The sequence below is a fragment of the Parus major genome, chromosome 1, assembly GCF_001522545.3.
Source record: "Parus major isolate Abel chromosome 1, Parus_major1.1, whole genome shotgun sequence".
In the NCBI taxonomy this organism is placed as follows: domain Eukaryota; kingdom Metazoa; phylum Chordata; class Aves; order Passeriformes; family Paridae; genus Parus; species Parus major.
In genome coordinates, this window is record NC_031768.1 from 30,713,018 (window position 1) to 30,735,549 (window position 22,532).

At 38.1% G+C, this 22,532-nt stretch overlaps 3 protein-coding genes across 5 annotated transcripts in view; 2 read left to right on the forward strand and 1 right to left on the reverse strand.

The window, feature by feature from the left end:
- The window catches only part of MGAT4A (alpha-1,3-mannosyl-glycoprotein 4-beta-N-acetylglucosaminyltransferase A), a 75,927-nt gene extending 63,420 nt beyond the window's left edge, over positions 1-12,507 (forward strand). For both annotated transcript variants that reach the window (XM_015623862.1, XM_015623872.3), the window contains 4 exons: positions 4,415-4,493; positions 6,735-6,801; positions 7,792-7,904; positions 8,070-12,507. In XM_015623862.1, the coding sequence (XP_015479348.1) occupies positions 4,415-4,493; positions 6,735-6,801; positions 7,792-7,904; positions 8,070-8,096 (286 nt within the window). In that variant the 3' untranslated portion in view covers positions 8,097-12,507. The remainder of the gene's footprint in view (positions 1-4,414; positions 4,494-6,734; positions 6,802-7,791; positions 7,905-8,069) is intronic.
- Positions 8,346-18,693, reverse strand: UNC50 (unc-50 inner nuclear membrane RNA binding protein). 2 transcript variants are annotated; one of them, XM_033513545.1, is made up of 6 exons: positions 18,609-18,693; positions 17,617-17,900; positions 16,642-16,762; positions 14,636-14,775; positions 14,458-14,559; positions 8,346-8,454 (listed from the first exon to the last, which is right to left on the reverse strand). In XM_033513545.1, exons 2-6 carry the CDS (start codon positions 17,894-17,896, stop codon positions 8,447-8,449), a joined length of 651 nt encoding a protein of 216 aa, XP_033369436.1. In that variant the 5' UTR covers positions 17,897-17,900; positions 18,609-18,693; the 3' UTR covers positions 8,346-8,446. The 2 variants fall into 2 exon arrangements, with proteins under 2 accessions (XP_033369436.1, XP_015479372.1); XM_015623886.3 differs by lacking the exon at positions 8,346-8,454 and adding an exon at positions 13,784-13,939.
- LOC107202886 (cytochrome c oxidase assembly factor 5) lies at positions 18,572-22,206 on the forward strand. The gene is made up of 3 exons (XM_015623899.3): positions 18,572-18,936; positions 19,347-19,430; positions 21,544-22,206. The coding sequence occupies exons 1-3, from the start codon at positions 18,835-18,837 to the stop codon at positions 21,583-21,585; spliced, it is 228 nt and encodes a 75-aa protein (XP_015479385.1). The 5' UTR covers positions 18,572-18,834; the 3' UTR covers positions 21,586-22,206.
- Positions 22,207-22,532: the final 326 nt, after the last annotated feature.

Below are 22,532 nucleotides of genomic sequence, written 5' to 3' on the forward strand. Positions count from 1 at the left end.
TCAGAAATTATAATCACACTTATGCCTTCCCCTCCCTTTGTGTGATAGGATGTGTATGAATATTTGTTTCAGCTTATTGGCTGAGGGTTTTTTTCCCTCTATTTGTCTTGATTTTATATGTGCATCTAGCTCCATGGCAACAACTCAACCCCTCAGCCTGTGTAAATACTGAAGTCACTATGTATGAAAACAGAAGTTTTCTTTGCAGCTTTGACTTTGCTCCATTTAGTTTGATGATTGCTATTGGTGTGTTTGTTTGTTTGTTTTTAAACCTTCAGTGCTCTTGAAATTTTGTGTATTTTTTAATGCTACATGAAGTATTAACACTTAGCCTCCTCTTACTCTCCTACCACACGAAGGTCATGAGCAGAACATGTGTGAGTTCATACATTTAATCATTTCTGGTAGAGAGGAGGTTTTTGTCTCTGTGTTTGAATATCTAGAGTAGCTGGTAATTTGACCCATGACTCTTTTTAAAGACACTGGCAGCAGAAAATGTTCTTTTAGATTCAGATACATTAGTATTATACTTAGCAATTTTAAGTTAGAGTTACTTTTCTCTGATGACTTTCATCAAAAATGTTGAAACTATGTTCCTGTTTGTATTTTGTAAGAAAGTAGTGAAGTAATATTCCATAAGGCAATAGTAGGGTTTGGCTTTTTTAACTTCAGGTGAATTTATGTTTGGTTGGGATTACTACATTTAGAGATCCATTGCTTTGAGAATTTTTATTTGAAGGAATGGTTCAGAAGGTGTTAGGTTTAAGCAGCAGGTAAACATGGAAATCTTAGTGATTCTACCCTATGAAAAATGTTAAGTAATTGGGGAAAAAAAGTACATGTTTTTACTGTTTGCATGGACTGTCGTGTGTAAATCCCACAACAGGTGTCAAAATAATTTAGAAATTGGAAGCAAAGCTAGTCCCAGATCCTTTAGTATCTGTATTGAGAAATGCCTATCATAGTCTGAAAACCATAGAATAATGGAATCTTTTAGGTTGGAAAAGACATTTAAGGTCATTCAGTCCAGTTATAAACCAGTGTTTCTCTTGTTTTTCTTGATAGAAAAAACCACTGGGCCAGACATCTTACTACTGGTGCAGGAATTAAATAAAAGGAAGCAACTTCGTAATCCTATGGCTATTAGCTGGATTACTCTACATTAGTGATTTAGTGAGGACCCTAAATGTCCTGCAAATGTGTCTGTGGTTTTTAGAAATACCTGTTTTACTTAAGAAATATCAGATGAATAAATCAGTTCATTAGTTAGGGGACATAAGAGTCTTCTCTCCACCTGGGAGGAAGAAACCCATAATAGTCTCTCATCCAATTAAATACGTAAAATAACAGCAAGTTTGTAAAAAGGTCTTGGCATATATAGAGTGCAAAAGGTTTGGGGAGGTAAAGACAGGTTCCTTAAAAGCCGTTTCAAGGATTTTTGAATGGGATGTTTAAGTGACCTTTGTTTTGAAATTAGTTTTATTCTCTCAGTCCATTTCCAAAGAATCTCTATTGGAAAATCTCCCCAGTCAGAAAAGCACGTTTACAGAAGAATAGCTAATAACACTTATTTTAGGAGCTGTAGAATATCTGTTTGTATGTAAATTAAATTTTGTTTCAAATAAAACTTTCTAATTGGTAAATTTTAGTTCTAAACAAAATATTTATCATAGATACAGATTGACTGTGTATGTGTATTTAGGCTTCTGTTTTCAATCTGTGTAACTTTTAATGTATACGTAGGTGTTATCTGTCAAGTGTTGAAGCAAGGCTCAGATATAAAAATATCCCTTCCTTTCTAAACATAATTTAAAATGTGACATGTGCATGTGTTACATTTGTGTGTGCATATGGATTACCAGATAGTTATGGAAAATATACTAAAATAGCAGGTTTGATTACATGAAATTCGGGTTTGATTAATTACTGCTGTAAATTGTTCTGGCACTGTGCCAACTCGGGAGTGCATTGCTCTAATGCAGTGACAACTGCTGAAGGGAGGAAGGTGCATCTCAGTCTCAAAGCTGATAACTCAGTAGGAGAAATGGTTGACTGTGCTTGTGTGCTTGCAGGGTTGTTTTTAAAATCAAGCAAACAAACCCAAATAAATAAATGACAACCTGTCACAAACAAACAAAGCCCTCACTGCTACTGCTTCCCCCAAAAAACCCATCCAAAGCTCCAAAGCCAATTACTGTTCATTGAGAGCACAGTGATCCCAGATCACAGGGAGTTTCTTTGTGAATTTTTAGGTGTGTCTTCTCAGAACTAAGTGCAAAGGAAAAGCAGCATGTCTGGTTTGGGTGGAGCATTTGATGGGAATACCTTAGACAGCGAGTGTTTGATTACTTCCATTTTAAATTTAGTCTCCTTAGAATTTTCAATGTTTTCAAGAGAAAAAATGGCCAGTACTGCTTAGGCTATCTGACAGACTAAGGAATGTCTAGTTAGATCTATTAGGTCAAAAGACAGCAGAATGTACTTTTAGTTTTCTGGTCAACTTTCCTGAGAGTTTTGTTTTCCTTACTATTGAGATGTACAATGAAGGCATTTTCCTAGAAAAAACTAATTCATTGGGATTTTTTGAATGTCCTTAATGTCTAGAAAAAGTCACAAGATTCGTTTAGGAAGAACTGTGAGGAAGAACTGTGGATGTTTTAGGTAGCTTTTATACTTTGGAATTGACTAACCTTTACATTGAAGTACAGTGTGGTAATTATTTCTCTTGAAACACAGTAGTGAGGTTTATTTAGTCCAGTTCTGTTTTCCAGTACAATTGTGCAGTTCTGCTGAAACCAGTGTAATAGGGATCAGCGTGGCTTTCTTGTGTCACAATGTGAGGTGTTGCTCCTTTTCTGAGCCTTGATAAATGTTCTATGTGTGTGTGCTTTTCCTAAAATACTTCTATCATTTGGGGGTCACAGACATTTCTGAGTCAGGGTCAGAGAACTGTTTTCTACTTGTCTTGTAGCTATGGAGTATGGATTAATGGTAGGTATTCAAACTGGCTTCAGATACATTGGATAAAGACAAGCTGGAATTTACATTTCTAACTGCATCTTAATATAATTGCAAATTGAGCTAATGTTTTTAATTTTAATCAAGTGATAATTTCTGAACTAATTTTGTCTCTGGCTGGTGACATATTTAATGTCAAAGAGAAATAAACAGTAAGTACCATCTAAGTTCCAATTGAAGAAAGGTTTGAAATGTGTTGATAGATTTTTACATATTCATTTAAACATAATAAAAGTAAAATTGTCTTCCTAAAAGTGGCATCTGAGTAGGTGTAGGATCTAAGTACTTTATGACAGTAATCTGAATTTACTCTGGTCCACTAGAAAAAATGGCAAGTAGTGAACAATTTTCAAGCATTGATTCCACCTAGTGGTAAAAAAATATTATTACTGGTTTACATAATGCATATTCAGAATAACATGAAGTTCCTGTTATATATAAAGAAAGAGGAATTAAACTGTCTCTTTTGTAATCTACACACATGCAGTACTTTAAAAGCTGTTCAGAGTAGGCAGCTAGAATTTGAACACTTCACTGATTGATACTGATAGGGATGGTTTAGATAATGTTTCCAACATACTTACTCTGTCAAATTTAAAAAAAAATAATTGCAAACTGAGTGAGAGTAATGGGAACTTTGTACAGGTTTTAAAAAGTCCTTTTTATGTGTGTATACGTGTCAAAAACAGGCTTTTATATTTTTTTGTTTGGGTTTTGTTTGGTTTTTGTTGTATTTTCTTTTTCTTCTTTTTAGTTTTGTTTTGTTTTGTTTTGTTTTTTGAGGCTTTTTTGGAGGGGGGGATTTTTTTTCTTAACTAAATCTGTCCTTGGAACAGAAGTTTGAGTTCAGGTAACATAAAGGGTGTGGATGTAGGTTGGGAATTCCTGGCACAGTGATCAGTGAGATTTTGCAATGAACTATGGTGGAGAGATGGAACTTGGGGAACACTCACCTGGCAAAATATTGACTTGGCTGAGTTCCCAGAACTGTTTAAGAATGGATCTGTAGAGTTCATCCTGTGGGCACAGGGAGAGGGTGACGTGTGCAGGGGAGAGGCTGTAGGAAGGCAGGGCTCCTGCTCCTGGAGGTGATACCAGTGTGTGCCAGGCAGTAATGACTACAGCTTTGGGTAATGCAATCTGGCAAGAGCAGATGATGCAGACTCCCTTCCTCTGTAAAATATTGCCAAACTACTCTCTAACAACTGCAAAACTTGACCCCTTCCAATTACAGTAACATGTGAAACCATCTTAGCCCCAGCTGATGTAGCCCCAGTATAAAAAATATGTTTATCCTTGTAACATCCATAAGTGACAATTAACATGTAAGACAGTAACACAGCTGATTCTGACTGATGTAGGAAGACTGTCTTTTTTTTTTCCTTTTCATTTATAGGTACTTGTTTCACAGTGGCAATCCAGAGCATCCTGGAGACATACTTCTAAACACAACTGTAGAAGTTTTGCCTTTCCAGGTATGAATTTTTTGATTCGTATCTTCTCCTTTACAGGATAAAAGAAAAGTCTCTTTGACTTTTTTAACAGGGTGAGGAGACATAAATGGTTATTTTAACTTGATGTTCTGATGTTCTCATACTTCTCCTTCTTTTCATTGGATATGTTCAGAGAAGACTATTGTAACTATTCAGATGTTCATTCAGGGTGCAGTTGCTACAAGTGCTGTTGGTAATTTTGAGGTGAGCAAGGTCATTTTCTTCCAGTTTGCTGCTATTTAAAACAAAAAAATAAACAGTCTGCCCTCTCCTGTGTATTTTGGGAGATGAAAGTCAATCTGCTATTTGACTTCATAAAAAAGTCTTAGTTGAGGGATTGACACACATCCAAACCCACTAGATACCAAAATATATAGATTCTTAAACAGAATGTGTACCTTTCTCCCAGTTTCTGATTTTTTTCCCCATAAATGAGCCAGTTTTACAACAGGAGAGTACTACACTATCTAAAGTATATTCTTGTTTGAAGTCAGATGGCATTGGTTCTTTTCCTTCAACTAGATATTACAGCTAACTATTTATATAACAAAAGACTGAGAGGATTAAGATATTACTTCAGACAAGTTTATTTTATTTAGTATTAAAATGACAAAGTATCTCTATCTTCCCCCACATACCTGGTAAAGGAAGCTTGAAAAATATGCCAAAATTGCCATATGTTGAATGGGGTTTGGTTTTTTTTGTAGGTTTTTTTTTTAAGTAAGTAAGTGTGGAGGAGTTCACATCTCCATTTTCCCAGTCTGCCTTCCTTGGAGCAGGCAAAAATAGGAAATTCTTACTATTCCCATCCTTAAAAAGCAAAATTGCTAGTTTGATTCTAATTATACAACATGATGTGGGATATTATGTCATCAAATCCAAGGGGCTTTTTTCTCAAGACCTGTAGAAATACATTCAGCCACAAAAACATCAGCAGCCCTCACTTCATCTAAGGCCAGGATACAAGAATGTACAAGATAACGAGCAAAAATGTGCATCAGGCATCTCCTTTTTGGCTTTACTCAGCTGTGGAATGTCCCCCACCAGAGCATCCCTTAAGGAAGTAATGCTGCAGAGGTTCTATTGCTATTGATGTAATTTGTGTAAAAGGTAAACAGGAAATTTTGCATCTCGCCTGTTCCTGAGTCACTGGTGTCAGCAGAAAATATTGTCAGTAAAATATTATCAGCTGAGGACAGCAGCTCCTGAGGCCCTGTTTCTCCACCCTGCACTTCAGTAGAGCTAGAAACTCATTCAAGTATTTTAACCCTGATCTTCCTTAAGTAGAATTCAGAAAAACAAAAAACAACCCTTAGATACCAGAGTACCCCCAGACTGGATCTGTCTGGGATTCAAGCAGCACACTAAAAGAGCCCTCAAGACAACCTGCAACAAAAACCTGCCCCAAACAACAACAAAGAAACCAAAACACCTGCCCCCCAAATAAATAACCAAAAACATTCCTACCACTTTTTCAGCAGCCTTAGTTCAAAACAGGAATTTTAAAAAAAAGAAAAAAACTAATAAATTTAATCTCCATTTTACCAAGTATTTTTAATTAATTCCTGAGAAATTCTTAGAGTGGGTCTTTCAGTATTGGATCATGGTTTTAATTTTTGAGCTGTTTTCAAGCTTTTTTATTTTTTTTTTTGGTGCTTATTAAAAAACACTTACTGATCCCTGTCCCTACAGTGAGGCAGTGATAGCTGAGGTGCTTCCCTTGCTGGTCTGATGGCTTTCCATCTCACCCAAAGTCTTAGGTCAAAAAGCAAGCTGTAGGTTTTCATTTGTCCAAGAGAGAAGGCTCTTGTTAAGCCATAGAAAAAGAAGGCAGGTCCTGTCTTTCCTTGTCTCCTACTGTGTATGCTTGTATGTGCTAAGAATTCTGTTCACATGGCAATTACCATGTGAGTTTCATGGGGCACTTAGAGGAGATTTCTCTCCTTCAAAGCCAAGTATTGTTCAGTCCTGGGACACTGCTGCTCTTTTGTGGGTTTTGTGAGGTTTTTTTTGTTGGTTTTTTTTTTTGTTTGTTTGTTTATTTTGTTTGTGGTTTTTTTTGTTGCCTTGTCTAAGGCTGTAAGTACCTATATTCCAGGCTTGCTCTTAATTATTTGGAAAAAATGGATGCTGAATATATAAGAAGAATGCAAACACATTTGTCTTTCTCTGGCATAGTCATATGTCAAAATAAATTATCTCATTTATGCTTTGTTGTTCTAGAGTGAAGAACTGGTATTAAGCAAAGAAACCAAAGACAAACGCTTAGAGGATGGTTACTTCAGGATAGGTATGTAACAGTAGAAAAAAATGTGTATTTTTACTATTGCAACTCTTAAAGACATCTTTATTAAAACCAAAACAAACCTAAACCAGAGTTTTTACCATTCATTTTTGGGTACATGACTCCGTAGGCTTTACTTAATATTGTGTCCACTAGTTCTTTTCAGAGACTGATGTACTGAACAGAGATCTCTTGTGACTCTTACTTGTGGTGCAGCTACATCCAACTTTTCTGCCAGTTTTAATCACCTAGATTATAATAAAGGCATTTCCAGGTTTTGTAAGATCACCTCCTCTGTCCTGTGACTGCACAAGTGCTTTGGTGTGAGTTGTGTGCTTGGCCTGGATTTGAGCCCACCCTATAAACAATCAGCTGTCTCATCACAGGATGAGACTGGCATTTCAACATCCAAGGAGCTGTTGAGGAAGGTGTTTGGATACATGCTGTCAAGGAAGAGAAATTTTACACCGTTTTAATGAGTTGCTGAACACAGTTTGGGAAATTCTGTTAAATGGAAGCACATTTTTTTGTCATAATAAATTACAGTTGTCTATATGGTTTAACTGTAAAGTCTAACTGGGCTTTTAAATTGAATTCTTATTTGTCCTAATATAACTGAAGATGTTTTAAATAAGAATATGTTATGCATGAATGATATTCCTTGTCCTTAATCCTATTTGAAAACACATAAGCCAAAAGCATATAATTTCTGTGATATTAAATGAGTACCTGTGTCAAAATCTTCACTGAGTTCAAGGTGTTAATGCCTTTAGACAGTTTCAAAGCTGTCATTATGCATAATCCTGTTCAGATTGGTGTGCCCCATATTGTTTGCTGCTGCAAAAACTGGATCTGATGTCAAAATCTCTCACTGCCTTTTATTTTGGGAATGATACTCTGATTCTGTCACAGTTTATTGTGATACTGCAGGTACATTTTCTGGATTTTGTACTTCAGTTTGTTGAACAGGACTTAATTGAGTATGTACTTTTGCAGGGAAGTTTGAAAATGGTGTAGCTGAAGGAACAGTTGACCCCAGCCTAAATCCTATTTCATCATTCCGGCTTTCAGTGATACAAAATTCAGCTGTTTGGGCAATTTTGAACGAGGTAAGAGGTGGTAGAACATTGAAAAACATAACCAGTGAATAAGAGATTTCTTCATTCTTTTTTGAAGCTCAGACTTTTAGCTAACACTAAAAATAGTTATCTCTTATTACTGAGAAATGTAATACACTAAACCATGACTTATTTTTTTCTGATTCTCTATTTCAGATTCATATTAAAAAGATTACAAACTGATCATGGAAATCTGCTTTAGAGGAAAAAGAAAGAATCCTTGAAAATTCTTCCTATAAAATCTGACATCCTTAGAAAGTCACAAATTGAAAATACTGAGCATGCACCTTATTCCAAATGTCATTCTTTTTCACTTGAACTCTACCTCCTGTGAAATCTACTGTAGATGAGAAGATTGTATTTACCCCTTCTTATCTGATCCATCCAGAAACTGATGCTCCACACTGATAATGTCCGTCCGAGGCCCAAGTTGTCCTCCACTGTAATGTGACTTTACCATCTTATGGTTGCAGAACCCTGTTACGCTTAACCTGTACTATTTTGATAGTATAGTAATATAGTTGTACATATTGTTACATTCCTTGAAGAAAAAAAAAATATAATTATTGTTAAATAAGTTTTATGAAGGGGGTACTTTCGGAGTTCCATTTATTTTCTATAACAAGAACCCTCTTTTATAGACTGTCAGGGATATATATTAAAAATGCTAGGGATATTTAATTTATTAAAATAATTTGAAAAATACATATTTTTATGCAGTAAAATTTTAAATTGATATAGTTTTTTTATGAATTCTCTAGTTTAAGTTATCTTTCTACATTTTTCTTTGGAGATGCAAACATAAATTAATACCATATTTCAAATATACTGCCATGTTTAAAAAAAACAAGATTAAGTTTCTAAATTATGTAGTTTTATACACAGAATCTGAATGATGTTCAGAGGCATAAACAAATTACACTATGTACAGTTTGTAGCCACATAAAAAGCATGTTGAAATGTCTTGTTTCATATTATGTACTAAATCTGCAGTGATTTTAGATTGAATCCATTGCATTTTAGAAGAATTTTTTTTTAATTCCAAACCAGTTCTTTCTAAAAATATTTGTAAACATTTCCTAGGCTGAACAAATTCATTTTCTGTACTGAAGAAAATCATTCTCCAGCTTTGCTTTGGAGTGACAAGAGGCTACCTTTTATCACAAGAATGAACAGTAGATACATTTGATTTACAGTGGTCTCCTTTTAAAAAGTTCTGTTATTGCTGTGTTTATTTTGGATACATTAGTGAGTAGTTACAGTTTATTTTCTTCTTTTGCTTACAACAAGGTCTTAGTTTGACTCCTTTATGGATCAGTATGGAAACTCGCACTAACCTTATAGCAGGAATGGAATTTGGCCTCAAGTTAGTACCCTGCCTTTTCATTTCAAGGGAAACAACAGTGATCTTAAATGAATCAGAAATTCAGTCAGGAACAGAAAGTGGTCTGGATTACAGTCAGAGTGGAACTGTCGCAGTACTAATGCTGCTGCTTTTCTTAAGAGTCCTACTTAGGTGCTTATGTGTAAGGACCCATGCATGGGAAAAATTCAGTTAGTCAGAAATGGCCAGGAGAGAGGGAGGAATTCCTCCCTTTGATAGGAATGAAGTGCCTGATTGACATTGGAGGGAGGCATCCACACTGGCTTGGGTATTCTCAGTTGTGCTGTGAACCAGCCTCCTGGAACTGACATTTCAAAAGCTGGCCAGCTTTCCCTATGGAAAAAACCACACTGCTACCCCCAACACAGAATCATAGAATCACTGAAGTTGGAAATTACCTTTATTGTCTTTGTGATCAGGGCAAAGATGTACAAAACCTGTTGCAGGTTCCCTGATCTAGGGCAGAGGTCTTGAATTTGTACTTCCCCAATAAAGTTCAGCTGATAGATTTGGGCTCCCTTTCCTGATAGGTTTGTCCTTACAAACCTTTAGGCAGGAGCCTAAAACTGCCTCTCTAGCACTGCAAGCCCTCACCACTGGATTATAGTGTCAACCTGTCTTCTACCTTGTTGGAGAATTGTGCCATAGCTTTCACAGTTCAGCAATATTCAAGTTGAAGAACTTAACAACTTCTACAGACTGTTGTCATTTTGATTTTGCTATGTTGTCTAGGGAAGACAAGATTTGTACACAGAGATGAGACCTTCAGTTTAGACTGATTGGTATAAGTTCAAGAAAAATTAGATACCAAGTGGACCTTGTTTACTTTTTCTGATTGAATCAGGTGGTATAAATAAAATGTTACTTGGAAAGCTTGTGTTGCCCATAGACACTGAGGCCATATAAGCTAAGCACTGGTCACACAAATGAAATTATTCTTGGATTTAGGAATGTGGGTGACTAGGCTCTGAATCCTGTGTGACTCTAGCCTATTGTGGTGCTACAGCCCTGTTTGTTTCCTGTATAATGCCCTGCCATCAAATTACCAACATGCAATGGCTTTTTATCACACGTCAGCTAGCAAAGGTCTGAGAAAGTATTTAGGTTTTCTTCTCAGCTGTGTCTGAATGAATGATGCAAGTTAATTAAACTAGAGTTGTTTATTATAATCCAGACTGCAGAAATACATTCAATATTGTGGTTTCTTAATATAATTTGTTTTGCTGACAGTGACCTTTTCCATTTTCTGTGAGTCCAGAAGTTTACTGGTACTATTTATGTAAGAAAGCTGTGTGCTTATTCTCAAAGCATCACTGTTCCTGACGTTTCACAGTAGTTAAGATGAATCATTGCTAATATATTTAAATACATAGAACCCATACAGTGATTGCAAGATTGGTTAGTAGTATATTTAGTTTTCAAAAATGTTGAGAAAAAATTTATCTGAGACAACAAATTGAACTAGTGCGTGGTGAAATGTGGGATGCATTTTTATTACATTGTAGTAGCAGGAGTTGAAAATACTCTGGGCTGCTTGAATACTTTCAATGTTCCTGAGTGTATATGCTCTCTAGATAAATGTGCCACATTAATACAAATTATATTTCATAGATCCAGGTAAATTTAGAACTGGTGTAATCAGGTAGATTATTTCTGCAGACAACTATTTTGGGCTTTGTACCTTTAAATTCCAATCCCTAAGTCAGGCTAAAGTGGTGCAAGTCTCCTTCCTGGAAGTATGGTGAAGTAAGAACACCTGAGCTGTTTGGCTTATCAGCCCTTAGCTTGGGTACCCTTTGGGACTGGGTCTACACCAGTGGGCCAGTGTCTCCTGCACATCTCCATTGTAAGAACAGCATTACCATAAGAGATCTTAAACAGCATCTTAAACCTATTACCTGTTTTGAGAGAGTTTTTTCCTTCATGCATTCAATTTCAAGTTACTTTTGTTGTGACCTTAAAAATCCCCTCAAGGCTGCTGAATCTTAAGAGATATCCAATAATGGAAAGTGTTTTAAAAAAACCTGCACTATCCTATGCTCCTGTTAGCTCCTGAAGCTGTTAAAGCTTCAGAAGAGCAAACTTTTGTGAAACCAAAGGCATAGCCAGAAATCTTTATTATCTGGGCAAATGAGCTTCTTATTCTGGATGCCAAACAGACTGGCTGATGTGAACATTTGCTTTTCTGAGCTTATAAGGATTACTTGGGACCAAGGAAACACAAGACTGTCAGTATAATCTTGCTTTGCTCATTCAGTGGGTCATCCTACTGAAAACTTTGTAAATAATGTGAACAGGATGTGAAAATTAGAGTGTTTCTAAAGCACTGTATAAGGCTTTGAGCTTTTGCAGGCATCTCAACCGTGTGTTTTCATTGATGGAAAAAATTCCTATGGATATATTCATTTTTTCTGTACTTAAAGATGGCTTAGAAAAATTCAGATAGATGTGATTCATGGACCAAGAAAAGACCGGAGTCTTCTGTCATATCACTGCTTGTCTTAGATGTTTCAAAGCAGTTTTTAAATACCTTGAGTCAGTTTAGAGCAAAGCAATTTATACTTTGCCTGTGTGAAACACAGTTCCGTGAATGAGCTGAAGTGTGATTAGTCTTTGGAAAAATTTGGAAACTGTGTACCAGTTTCTTTATTTTATTTTATTTTTTCCCAGATATAATTTCAATAATCTTTGTATTTTGTTGGAAGTACTTGCTCCAGATGAAGTATCATAGTACTTTGTAGTTCACCTCCAACTTGGAGTATTCTTTTAGTCTCATGGTGGTAAAAGAAAAATGACATCTTCTCAAACCTTGCTCCCCTAAAATGCATGAATCCAAGGTTCTGTGTTTGTTCTTGCTAGGAATGGTGTATTATGAGAAAGTTAGTAACATCACATAAGTAACTCTAGCTAGAAAGGGGGGAAAAAAAGTCATTGTGTTTTTAAATCATCTTTACAATCACCAGCATAAGGCTAAAAAGCTATTAAACAACTGGTGTTTTCAGGCTAGCATTGATTGCTGATGTATAACACAGCCCATGGAGACCTGGTGAATTAGTACTTGAGTGTCACCTTCCTGACCTTAGTGGTCTCTGAAGGGTTTTGCTAAGTTCTGCTGTAAACAGTGAACTGCTGGAACTTAAAGTAGCTTAATTTTGAGAATGATGAAGCCTTCTTTCAAGGGAAAAAAATGTTGATCTCACTAAAGGGAAGGTAAACAGGCCCCGTGTCCTTCAATGGTATCACACCACAGGGCACTAAATGTAAAGTATTTTTATTGTTGAACTGAAGTGGATGATCAGTGATGCTAGGATTCCTGTTGGGGAAAAGTTGTACTGTTAGGCTGCAGCTGCCTGCAGGACGGGAGCTTGTGCTGTTAGCCAGGGAGGGACAGATCCTGACTGGAATCCTGCACTTTCCATGGATCAGTAGTTCAGTGCTTTCCTTGTTTAAAGGAGAATGTTGCTCAGCATCTGCTGAGAGGGAAACGTGAATCTCTTCAAGCCTTAACAGTGGCTGAAACACACAGTACTGTAAGATGCACTGCCAGCATATTTGGTATTTTAAGATAAATTATAGTTTTACCTTAGAGATCAAATTCTAGTATTGAAATTGTCTTACTGTAACCAGTTTACTTTTGTGTTGTTTTGGAAACTGAATCCTAGTGCTCATGTTTCATGCTGAACACTGCATTGGAAAACTGTCATCTTCCCTTTCCATAAGGTATTGTTTGTGATGGTCAGTTTTACTTCTGCCTTGTGGACTTTGCAGCTGCAGGCATTGCCGTAAGCCCAACCCTGTAGCCAAACCAACTTGTACTTTCCTTCCATGTTCATTGACCTGCCACTCAGAACGGTGGATGTAGTAATAACCCACTGGACTGCTAGAGATTGGGTTTAAAACTTGCTGCTATCTTTGGAAACCTGATATGGGTCATGTTAATTGTGCCTTTCATCACTGTTACTTCTGTGTGCCAGAGTTGTCCATGTATATTTGAAGTAGTCACTAAAGTAAATCTGTTCTCAAAACCTTTCATACAAGGAGAGGACAGATCTGTATCTAGAGACAGTTGTTGCTTTAGCATTGCAACACTATTAAGATCTGTACTTTCACACAGTCCCAAGGCAAGGTATTCCAATATTACTCTTAAAGAAAACTGCTTTTTGGTGTCACTTAAACCCCTCATAATGTAGAGCTTATGCCAGTCTGTGCAAAGTATCTGCAGTAAGAGTTATGCTACATAGACTTGTTGCAGTTAAATTTAAGCTACGGAAATGTACAAGTAACTTGTTTTTAGGAATGTACTGCAAAAGTATTTGAACAAAATTGCTAACATGTTTACTGTTGTAAATATTTTAATAAAAAAAGGACACTTCAAACTTTTTTACACAATTATCTACAATAAAGAAAAATTTACAACCATTTACAAAATGTTCTTAATTTTTTCTTTACTGTCAAAATGGCTAAGGTAGAAACAGAATAAACATTGGATACACGAAGTCCTGGTTTTATTTCACTCTGTATTTATAAAAGGAACAAAGCATCTTGGTGAAGTTCCATCCACATGCTAATGAGATCAAGTAGAGCATGATGAGAAGTGCAAATGGATACAAAAGAATAGCTGTGTTCTTCAAAAAGGGCAATGCTGAAACAGAAGCAATATTTGAAGCAAGTATAAAGTAGTGCTCTTTAAAAAAGGTGCTTCATGTAGAGTAGCCTTGGGGAAAGGCAGCAATAAAAAATAGCTCTGTTCTGCTGTCTTCATCAGACATCTCTGCCCTACTAGCCCTGTAGTTATCTCAAAATGCCTTGGAGAAATGCTTTACCTAAAACTGTGGTCTTAAACTCATTACAGAATTTTTATCTAATGCAAACATCTTCAAGTGGATTTACAGAGGAACAACAAAACTAAGTTGTGGTGCTACAGGTCTAATACAAGTAAGGAGTTTGGTGAGGTGGAGAATATAAATTCTTTGGCTAAGATGTCCACCCAGCTGGAAACATGGACTGGTACATTTCTATCAAACTTCATTTACCACAAAGAAGGAATTACTTCAACATGCAGCTAAGCTTTACAAATAATACACTAAGATCAAATTAATAGCCTGAAAACATGCTCTTCTTTTCAGTCAAACAAATACAAAAGAAGTTGATTTTACTCACCACTGTAGCCTAGGAATGTCACGTAGATGTAATAGCCAATTGCAATCAGCCATAATGTATTCCCAACAAAATACCCAATGACAGAATCAGATATGATGACATCTGCAAGAGATAACTGCTCTCAGCTGTTTTGACAGTGCACCATTTTGAAGCAGAGAGCTCAAAGTATTCTACTTACAGTTGATGAAGAACAGCTGGATAAAATGCAGGATGACTAGAAGAGGGTAGAAAGCATTCAGATGTACATCAAAGGCATATCCCCACTCCACATCATAATCTCTGTTCTGATGCTTCACTAAGTACTTATTTGAAATGAACCTACATGAAAAGATATTTGAGACTGTTGTTAGTGTGAATCTATAAAGCTGACAAAGCATAGGTTTGATGTAGTAAGTCATATGTGATCCCAACTCTCCATCACAAAGTTTCTGCTACCTGGGAATAAAAACATGCAAGAATCATGCAGACCAGACTATTGTTAAAGTGGTTTTGTTAAAACTATCGTCACATCCCCTGCATGCTAAAGGCAGCTGAAATACCCTGCGGGTAATACAGAAACAAAACTTCTTTATAAGGAGATCAGTGCTACAATTTATCAGTATGGTCACAAGCTCTGTGTACACACAGGGAGATGACTTCAGTGAAGTGCTTGTACAAGATCAGCACACCTCACACAGAGATGGTTTATTTAATCTCTACAGAGCAGATGCACTACAAGGACAGGATGAGGGCAGGAGAGTGCTCATAACATGTGCCCATTATTACTGAAAAGATGTGCAAATGCAAAGTGCATTGCCCAGTGTTAAAGGCTACTGAGTGAGCCTCAAGGCTCTTTTCTCCAGCTTAAGTTCTGCTGACATCAAAGTATTTATCCCATTTAGAAGAGGAACAGTAAGTAAAGACATGCTCAGAAATAAGAGACCAGAGTTTTTATGGAAGCTTCCTCTGACTTACTCTTTGTGCAAAGGGGTGGGCACAAGGCTTGCCTCTGCATAGAGGAAGAGCCTGGGTGCAAGGCGAAGAGAGGTGAGGCAAGAAGGAATTTAGACTCATTAGGAATGGGGGGAGCTTTTGGGAAAAAAGGTGAGCCTGCACTGGAAGAAGGGACTTGAACCAAACTCGAGCTAGGTGACTGGTATTGAGGCCTGCAGGAAGCTGACTAAAAGGCAGAGGAAGATCAGCAGATGCTGAAGTCTTTCTGGCTTAGGAGACTGCATCCTGAAGCACAAATTGCTGGAGGATGGGGACAGGGAGCATTACTGTAAGCTCTTCCCCAAGAAATTTATGGGTTGCTCTCCCAGACAGGAGCATAGGTCAAGTGGACCTATCATCTATCAGCTACGTTTCTTTTATGTACCTCACTCTCAGTTTTGCAATTACAAGCAGTAGTTCTTGAGACCACTGTCAGGATTTCTCTCTTTTCCAATCATCATCACTTTAAGATGTCAGCTCCATCCCTAAGAACTCTTATGCCCTAAATGCCCTTGCTTTCTTAAGTTCCTTGTTAAATAAAAATTCTTTCTTTGGTATCCTCCCCATGCTGCAGCACAGAAACAGTGGCTTCCCATCGTTTCATGGTTCCCTCACTGCTGCAGCACACATCCATGGTGCTGATGAGGCCTGGATTGTAAAATGACCTGCTCCTGCCTCTCTACTTCTGCAAGGCTCTGGACAGTAGAGGATAAAACTGGCAGTGCCTACCAACAAAGCAAAAAGGTGCCAAGACAGAATAGATATTGCTGTAGTGGCACTAGCTACTATCTTCAGCAAGAAGCACAGGCCAAATGTATATTGCCCTGCTTAAACAGAATCAACCTCAGGCTTACGCTACTTGACTTTTCCATTCATTATATTGATTGAACAGCTTTCTCTTTTTTAATCACTTTTTTTTTTTCTTTCTTCAATTTGGTATTACTGTTGAACGTTAACCAGCTTAAGAAGAAAGAAAAAAGCTGGAATGTTCATCATACAGACCTTCTGACTACTTAACTTTGTAGGAAATAAAGAAAGTGATGTATTCTTTTTTAAGGTATCATTTTGAAACAATTACTACAACAGCATAAAACCTACAGTCAATACTTGAGTGTAAGTTTACCCCAAACAAAGAACCAAGTGTCTCACAAACAGCAGAGGACTTTCTTTGTTTCCCGAATACTGAACTCAGCTTCAGAAATCACTACTTACCACATCAGAGTTGCAATCAGGAGCCCAACGCCTACGCAGTCTATGAATACAACCCAAAGTAGCAGTTTTATTGTTTCAAAGAAGCCCATGTCCAACACAAATCCAAATCCTACAGTAGACACTAAAAGCAGAGAAAGATCATTAAAGTCAGCTGTGGAAACGAAAGCATGACATCTTTAACTGATGGTGTTTTTTATGTACCCTGTTATGAAATCTCTAGTTTCCTTTTTTATTTTTCCCCTAAGATTTTCAGTCCAGGAGCTCAATTTTTTTTCCACCAAAAACCAGATATAATGCAATTTATTGATAATATGAACACTCATCTGTGCTTGGATCAAATTGTAGTGCTCCACCCAAACTATTCTAAAAAAAATTCAGACAATGCTACAATAGAACATTATTTGTTTTATAAAAGCTCCTTGTTAACCCAAACCACATGTATAACTGTATTTCAGTTAAGAGTTTTTCTTTTACAAACAGCAATATACTAATAGAAGTGAGATGAGACAATACTGAATTTGCAGTTCAGTCATTTATATTAGCCACTTTTCTTACAGCTTGATTCTGCAATATACAGAATCTCATCAGGGCCTTTATAGTAAAAACAGTGTTTTATCCATAATATTCAGGTAAACCAAATATTCAGTATTTTTTAACAAAAACACTGCCGTGTAGCATAGGGTTTTCTTACTGTCTGTAAAGTTACAGTGAACTATGCAGTTTTAAATGCAACAGAAAATGAGTTGCAACTGAGAGATCAATTCAAGACTATGGAGGACTACTTAAGCCTACTCCGATTTCTACTTCCCACCTTATCTTCAAAAAGGCTAAGCCTTTTTCTTTTGTTCTATTTTGATTAAAAGGTAATCCATACAGATTGGTTCTTTTTGTGTGTGTGTTATTAGAAGGAAAATAAATGCTCATCCCTAAACTTTCCCTCCCTCTTCCTTATACTGTGTGTTCTGCCGCACTCACCACAGAGCCAGATACTGAGCAGCACTAGGAAAGCAGGATCATCTCTCGCCCATTGGTCCTTTGTCTGTTTTCTGTAGTGAAAGTTCCTGTAAACCCTCTGTGGTGAAGTGAACAGGTAAAGCATCTGCCAAAGCGCAAACTCGAAGTCCATCTGTCGGAAGTGGAAGAGCCTCCGGAGGTACTTGTAGCGTTTCGCTCCAGCTGTGTGCCTTGCAGCATCTCTGGGGCTCAGCACACCATTGCCCTGGCTCCCAGAATTAACCAACGTGGTTGGCAGCATCTTGCTAAAGAATTTCAAAAGATATATTTGATTTTGCACACAATACGGGGCACAAATAACACGATGTGGGCCACGGCTGCAATGCTGACAAAAACTGAGCACAAACATAAACAATGACATTTGTTGGAGCAAGTCCAGAGAAGGCCATGGAGTTGGTAAGAGGGCTGGAGAATCTCCCTTATGACAGGCCGAGAAAGCTGGGGCAGTACAGCCTGAAGAAGAGAAGGTTGTGCGGAGACCTCCTCTATCTCCAATATCTGAAGGGGGAAAACAGGGAAGCTGGGACACCTCATGAGGAACTGCAGTGACAGGACAAGGAGTAACGGGTACAAACTGAAACAGGGGAAACTTAACTTAGATACAAGGAAGGAATTCTTCACTGTGGGGTGGGGTTGGGGGGCGGGTAAGGCAGTGACACAGGCTGCCCAGGGAGGTTGTGGATGGCCCAACCCTGGCAGCGTTCAAGGCCAGGTTGGATGGGGCTTAGAACAACCTGATCTAGTGGGAGGTATCCCTACCCACGGCGTGAGGGTTGGAATCATATGATCTTTACGGTCTCTTCCAGCCCTTAACAGTGTACGATTCCACGACTTAGGAGCGGCCCGGCCGCCGCTGCTGACGAACACCCGCCCCCCCTCAGCAGGGCCCGCGCTCAGCTCCGGGCCGGGCAGCGCCGCACCCCCCAAGCCCCGCCCGGCGCTGAGGGTCTCACCTGCTGGCCCGGCCCGCGGCGCGACCCCCGCCCCGCCCGGCACCGCCACCACGGCCGCCTCCCGCAGCCTTCCGGCACCGTCCGCGGCGCAGGCGCTCGGGATCCTTCCCGGAGCCGCCCCGTCCCTTCCTGCCCCCGCCGGAAGCGGCCGCAGCGCCCGGGATGGCGGCGGTCGGCGGTGGCCGCGGGGCGGGCGGCAGCGGGGTATAGCGTTGGGTTCGTCGCCATGCCCAAGTACTACGAGGATAAGGAGGAGGACGGGCGCGCCTGCAGCGGCGTGAGGGAGGACCTGCGGCAGTGCCTGATGGAGAGCCCCTGCGTCCTGCAGGTGAGTACCGCTGCACTTCCCGGCCAGAGACCCGCAGGTCGCCCTTTTACGGCCTCTTCCCTCTTGTTTGCAGCAGTTTAGGGAATAGGGAATAACACCTCCGGAGGAGAGCGCAGGTCACCGTACCGAAGCGAAATCCTTAGCGAACTTTTCTGAGGTTGGAAGTAAATGATCCTCAAAGGCCCCTTCCAACCCAAATTACTCAGTTGGCCGGAGCGTGGTGCTAATAACAGCAGGGTCGTGGGTCCCATTCCTATATTGGCCTTCCTTTAAGGGATGGACTGGATGATCCTTGCTTTCCACCTCAGAATATTCGGTGATTCTATTGTATGATTCTGTGAAGTGCTTTGATGTCTCTTTAATGAGCTGCAGAAATCAAATTTTTATTCCTTTATTTTTTCATCTACTAGGAAAACAAAAGCCCTAAACAGTGCTTGCGGGAAGGACACTGTAGGAGTTTGCAAGTGACATTCTTTGCATGCAAAAGATCAATGGTAAGTGTGGTGTGTCTTCTGCTGATGGCCTGAATGTTTCCTGTACTTTCCCCCACCCTTTTAAGAAAAACATGGTATTTCAGTAAGGTGGGTGTCAAAAAGCAGAACAGCTGTTGCCTTTGAATCTTGGTTAAACTATGGGTGTTGTACTCAGTTCTCATGAAGAAGCCATAGAGTAGGAAAAATTGGAAAAGCACATGTTTAAATTGGATTAGGCTTAGAATATCACAGGGAAGTAGGAAGGTATTTTCACTATTGTTTTTACTAAAGTTTTGGGTTAAAAATATTAGTAGATCAGGTAATTGTAAGATAAAACATTGACAAACTATCCTTTGCCTGTAAGGTCTTTGAAAAACATCTATGTAGAGAGCATTTAAATGAAGTGAAGTAAGACTTTCACTGTTGAAGCAGGATCTTGCATTGAATTCACACTGAGTCATTAATTTTCTTGTAGTACTAGACTTCATGATAAATAAAGGGTTTTTTTTATATAATGAATTATCCCATATGGAAATGACAAGTAATTTTTAAAAATGTAATTAGATAAAGTTTTCTGTATTTCAATAGGAGTTCCTTGTCCAGAATTTTTTTGCTTGTGTTTCCATAGCATTTAAAACATATTTAAGATGTGGTAAAGATGGTATTAAAACTTTACAAACATGAGAAGTGCAGGGCTCATTTTTATTTTTGTTTTTATCTGATGAAGAGTGTTCAGCTGAAATTGTACTTTAATTTTTTTTTCCATTTTTTATTAGTTATAGCAGCTTTTTGTACCTCTTCTATATGAACCATATTAATTCATAAAGTGAAAATTTATTGTATCTGTGTAAAGGAAGATGTTGTGTATTGAAAGTTTGAAATACCTATATAAAGCTGCAAGATAAGTATCTCCAGTTGATGTGCCTGTATTTTTCTGTCTGTGGATTGTTAAGGGAGCCTGATGAAACTAAGTTTCTCACTAAATGCCTCCAGTCATGCAGGAAGAGGCCTGACTCTTAAATTATTTTATTAACTCTTCCAAGTTTTAAGGCTGATGAGTGAAGTTTCTTTTGTCTTGTTAATTCTGTAAATTTCAATAATCGTGCTCAGTCAAACTTGTTATTGTTATAATAGTGAAATTTAAAGAATGTCCAAAACCAAATTGGATGGTAAATACAGATATAACTTATGGAATGCTAAAATCATCAGGGTTTTGCCTAGATGCCGTTTTCTTTTCAAGGAAAGAGAAAGTCTTATCAGTGGAGTAACTTTAGTACACTTTAGATGTTCAAGGAGGGCCAAGGTTTAAAGTGAAAGCTACGTGGTTATCGAACAAGCTGTGTCATTGTGAGTCTAGCTCTTGGCAAATTTTGCTGCAGTTCTGAATTCTGGAAAAAGGTTAGTTAATGGTGGTAAAAGAAACCTTCTCAGTCTAGTACCAGATTATGGCTGAGTTGCAATCTGTCACTGCCATCTTCAAGACTGGCTATCTATGTTCAGAATAATTCTCCCAAGATCAAAGTATGTTTTTCTCCTGCATTGGGAAAGAACTTGCAGTTTAGCTTCTGTAAGTACTGTACTGTGGCTTTTGTTTTAGCTTTACCATCATCTTTAGCCTTTCATTAAGCACTTCTTCTCTAATTGCCAATAATAAACTTTCAGAATAAACAAGATGAATATTGTTTCTGGTATAACTGATCTATTTCTGTTTTTTCCACAGACTTTGTACATTTAAGTTACCCTTCTCCTCACAGACATTTGTAGTGACTCCCACTTCAAACAGATCTGAATTTTTCTCCTTCAGTTTATCAGTTATATTTGCAAAACCAATCTAAGCAACTTTACACTACCTTGTTTTTCATGGGTTCCTTGCCATCCTACTATCCTGTTCTATCATTTATGTTGTTTATTTCAGAATACACAGGAAATTTGTCACATAATTTTAGTTTTGTGTGAGGTTTAAGATCATATAATGCCTCTTTTCATCTGAATCCGCTGTGGCTTTATCACTAGTTTTCTTTTGCTTTATTCTGGCCTTCTGTTCTGATGTTACAAAGTTCCAAGGTAGCACAAATGCTCTACATTACTTCTTTTGGAAAATACCCACTCTTAACATATTTTCTTCAATTTTCAGTTGGATACCAGGGCAAGATTCAGAGGAAGGAAGGGATACTGAAATCCTCATCAAGAGACCTAGCCATGGGAATTTGGGGTTCATCAGAACTCTACACAAAACAGAGACTAAAGTAAGAAGATGGTACCTGCTGCATCCTTTCATGTAGTGTTTTCATGGAAGGTATCTATTCCTGAGTATTCTGACAGATTGACCTAAATGTGCATTTAAATGTTGAAAAAGAAGGCAAGCATAAAGCTGCAAATTCTGGCCAAAATGGGTACCTGTCATGTACTTGCAATAAAAATGTGAAATCCAGAACAAGCTGCAGAAGTTATCATTCCATTTTGAAGTGAAGTTGTCTTTTGTGACTTTGCCGTAAATTCTGATAATCTTTTACTATTAGAAATAATACAAGGTATGGAACTGGAAGTTCACTTGATGTGTTGAGGAAGAGTTTCCTTAGTAGATGAGTATCTCAGAGGGTTTCTCAGAATAGAGCTATTTTCAGAGATGAGGAGCTGACCAAGGTTGCAAAATGTGTGTACAAGCTGCTTCCTCTCCAGTAGATTTGCTACCCAATAAACCTGTAATAGATGGGAGTGGTGGTGTTTTTCAGTCTCACACTGCTAAGGAATTGGGATTTGTGGGAGTAAGAAGCATTAAATAATGCTTAAACCATGACTGTGGTCAATGTTAACTGGTTCTGTATAAGAACTGATTTTCCAGAGGAACATTTCTTTTTTCTTCCTTTAGTGTCCCTGCCTCTACAAGCCTTTAAGAAATAAATGCTGCTGTAACTCTTACACAGGGAAACTGGAATAACTTCAGGCAATCTTATTAGAAGCAAGATGAGGAAATAGTGAGAGGGGAGAGAGCCACAGTAACTTCTTTTCTTGGCTGAAGTTCATAGCCAAATGTCTGAAATACATTCAGTCTGAACAGATGCATGTCACACTTATTGTTTCTAAAACTGATTTCTTCAGTTAATGAGCACATGTTGATTATTT

Excerpts from the sequence above, each read along its gene's own strand:
- UNC50 (XM_015623886.3), bottom strand. The coding sequence starts at position 17,896 with ATGCTGCCAACCACGTTGGTTAATTCTGGGAGCCAGGGCAATGGTGTG. Across the intron at positions 14,776-16,641 it reads CTGATTGCAACTCTGATGTG|GTTCATTTCAAATAAGTACT; the intron begins GTAAGTAGTGAT and ends CTTTTCATGTAG. Across the intron at positions 14,560-14,635 it reads CCAGCTGTTCTTCATCAACT|ATGTCATCATATCTGATTCT; the intron begins GTAAGTAGAATA and ends TATCTCTTGCAG.
- LOC107202886 (XM_015623899.3), top strand. The coding sequence starts at position 18,835 with ATGCCCAAGTACTACGAGGATAAGGAGGAGGACGGGCGCGCCTGCAGC. Across the intron at positions 18,937-19,346 it reads AGAGCCCCTGCGTCCTGCAG|GAAAACAAAAGCCCTAAACA; the intron begins GTGAGTACCGCT and ends TTCATCTACTAG. Across the intron at positions 19,431-21,543 it reads TTGCATGCAAAAGATCAATG|TTGGATACCAGGGCAAGATT; the intron begins GTAAGTGTGGTG and ends TTCAATTTTCAG.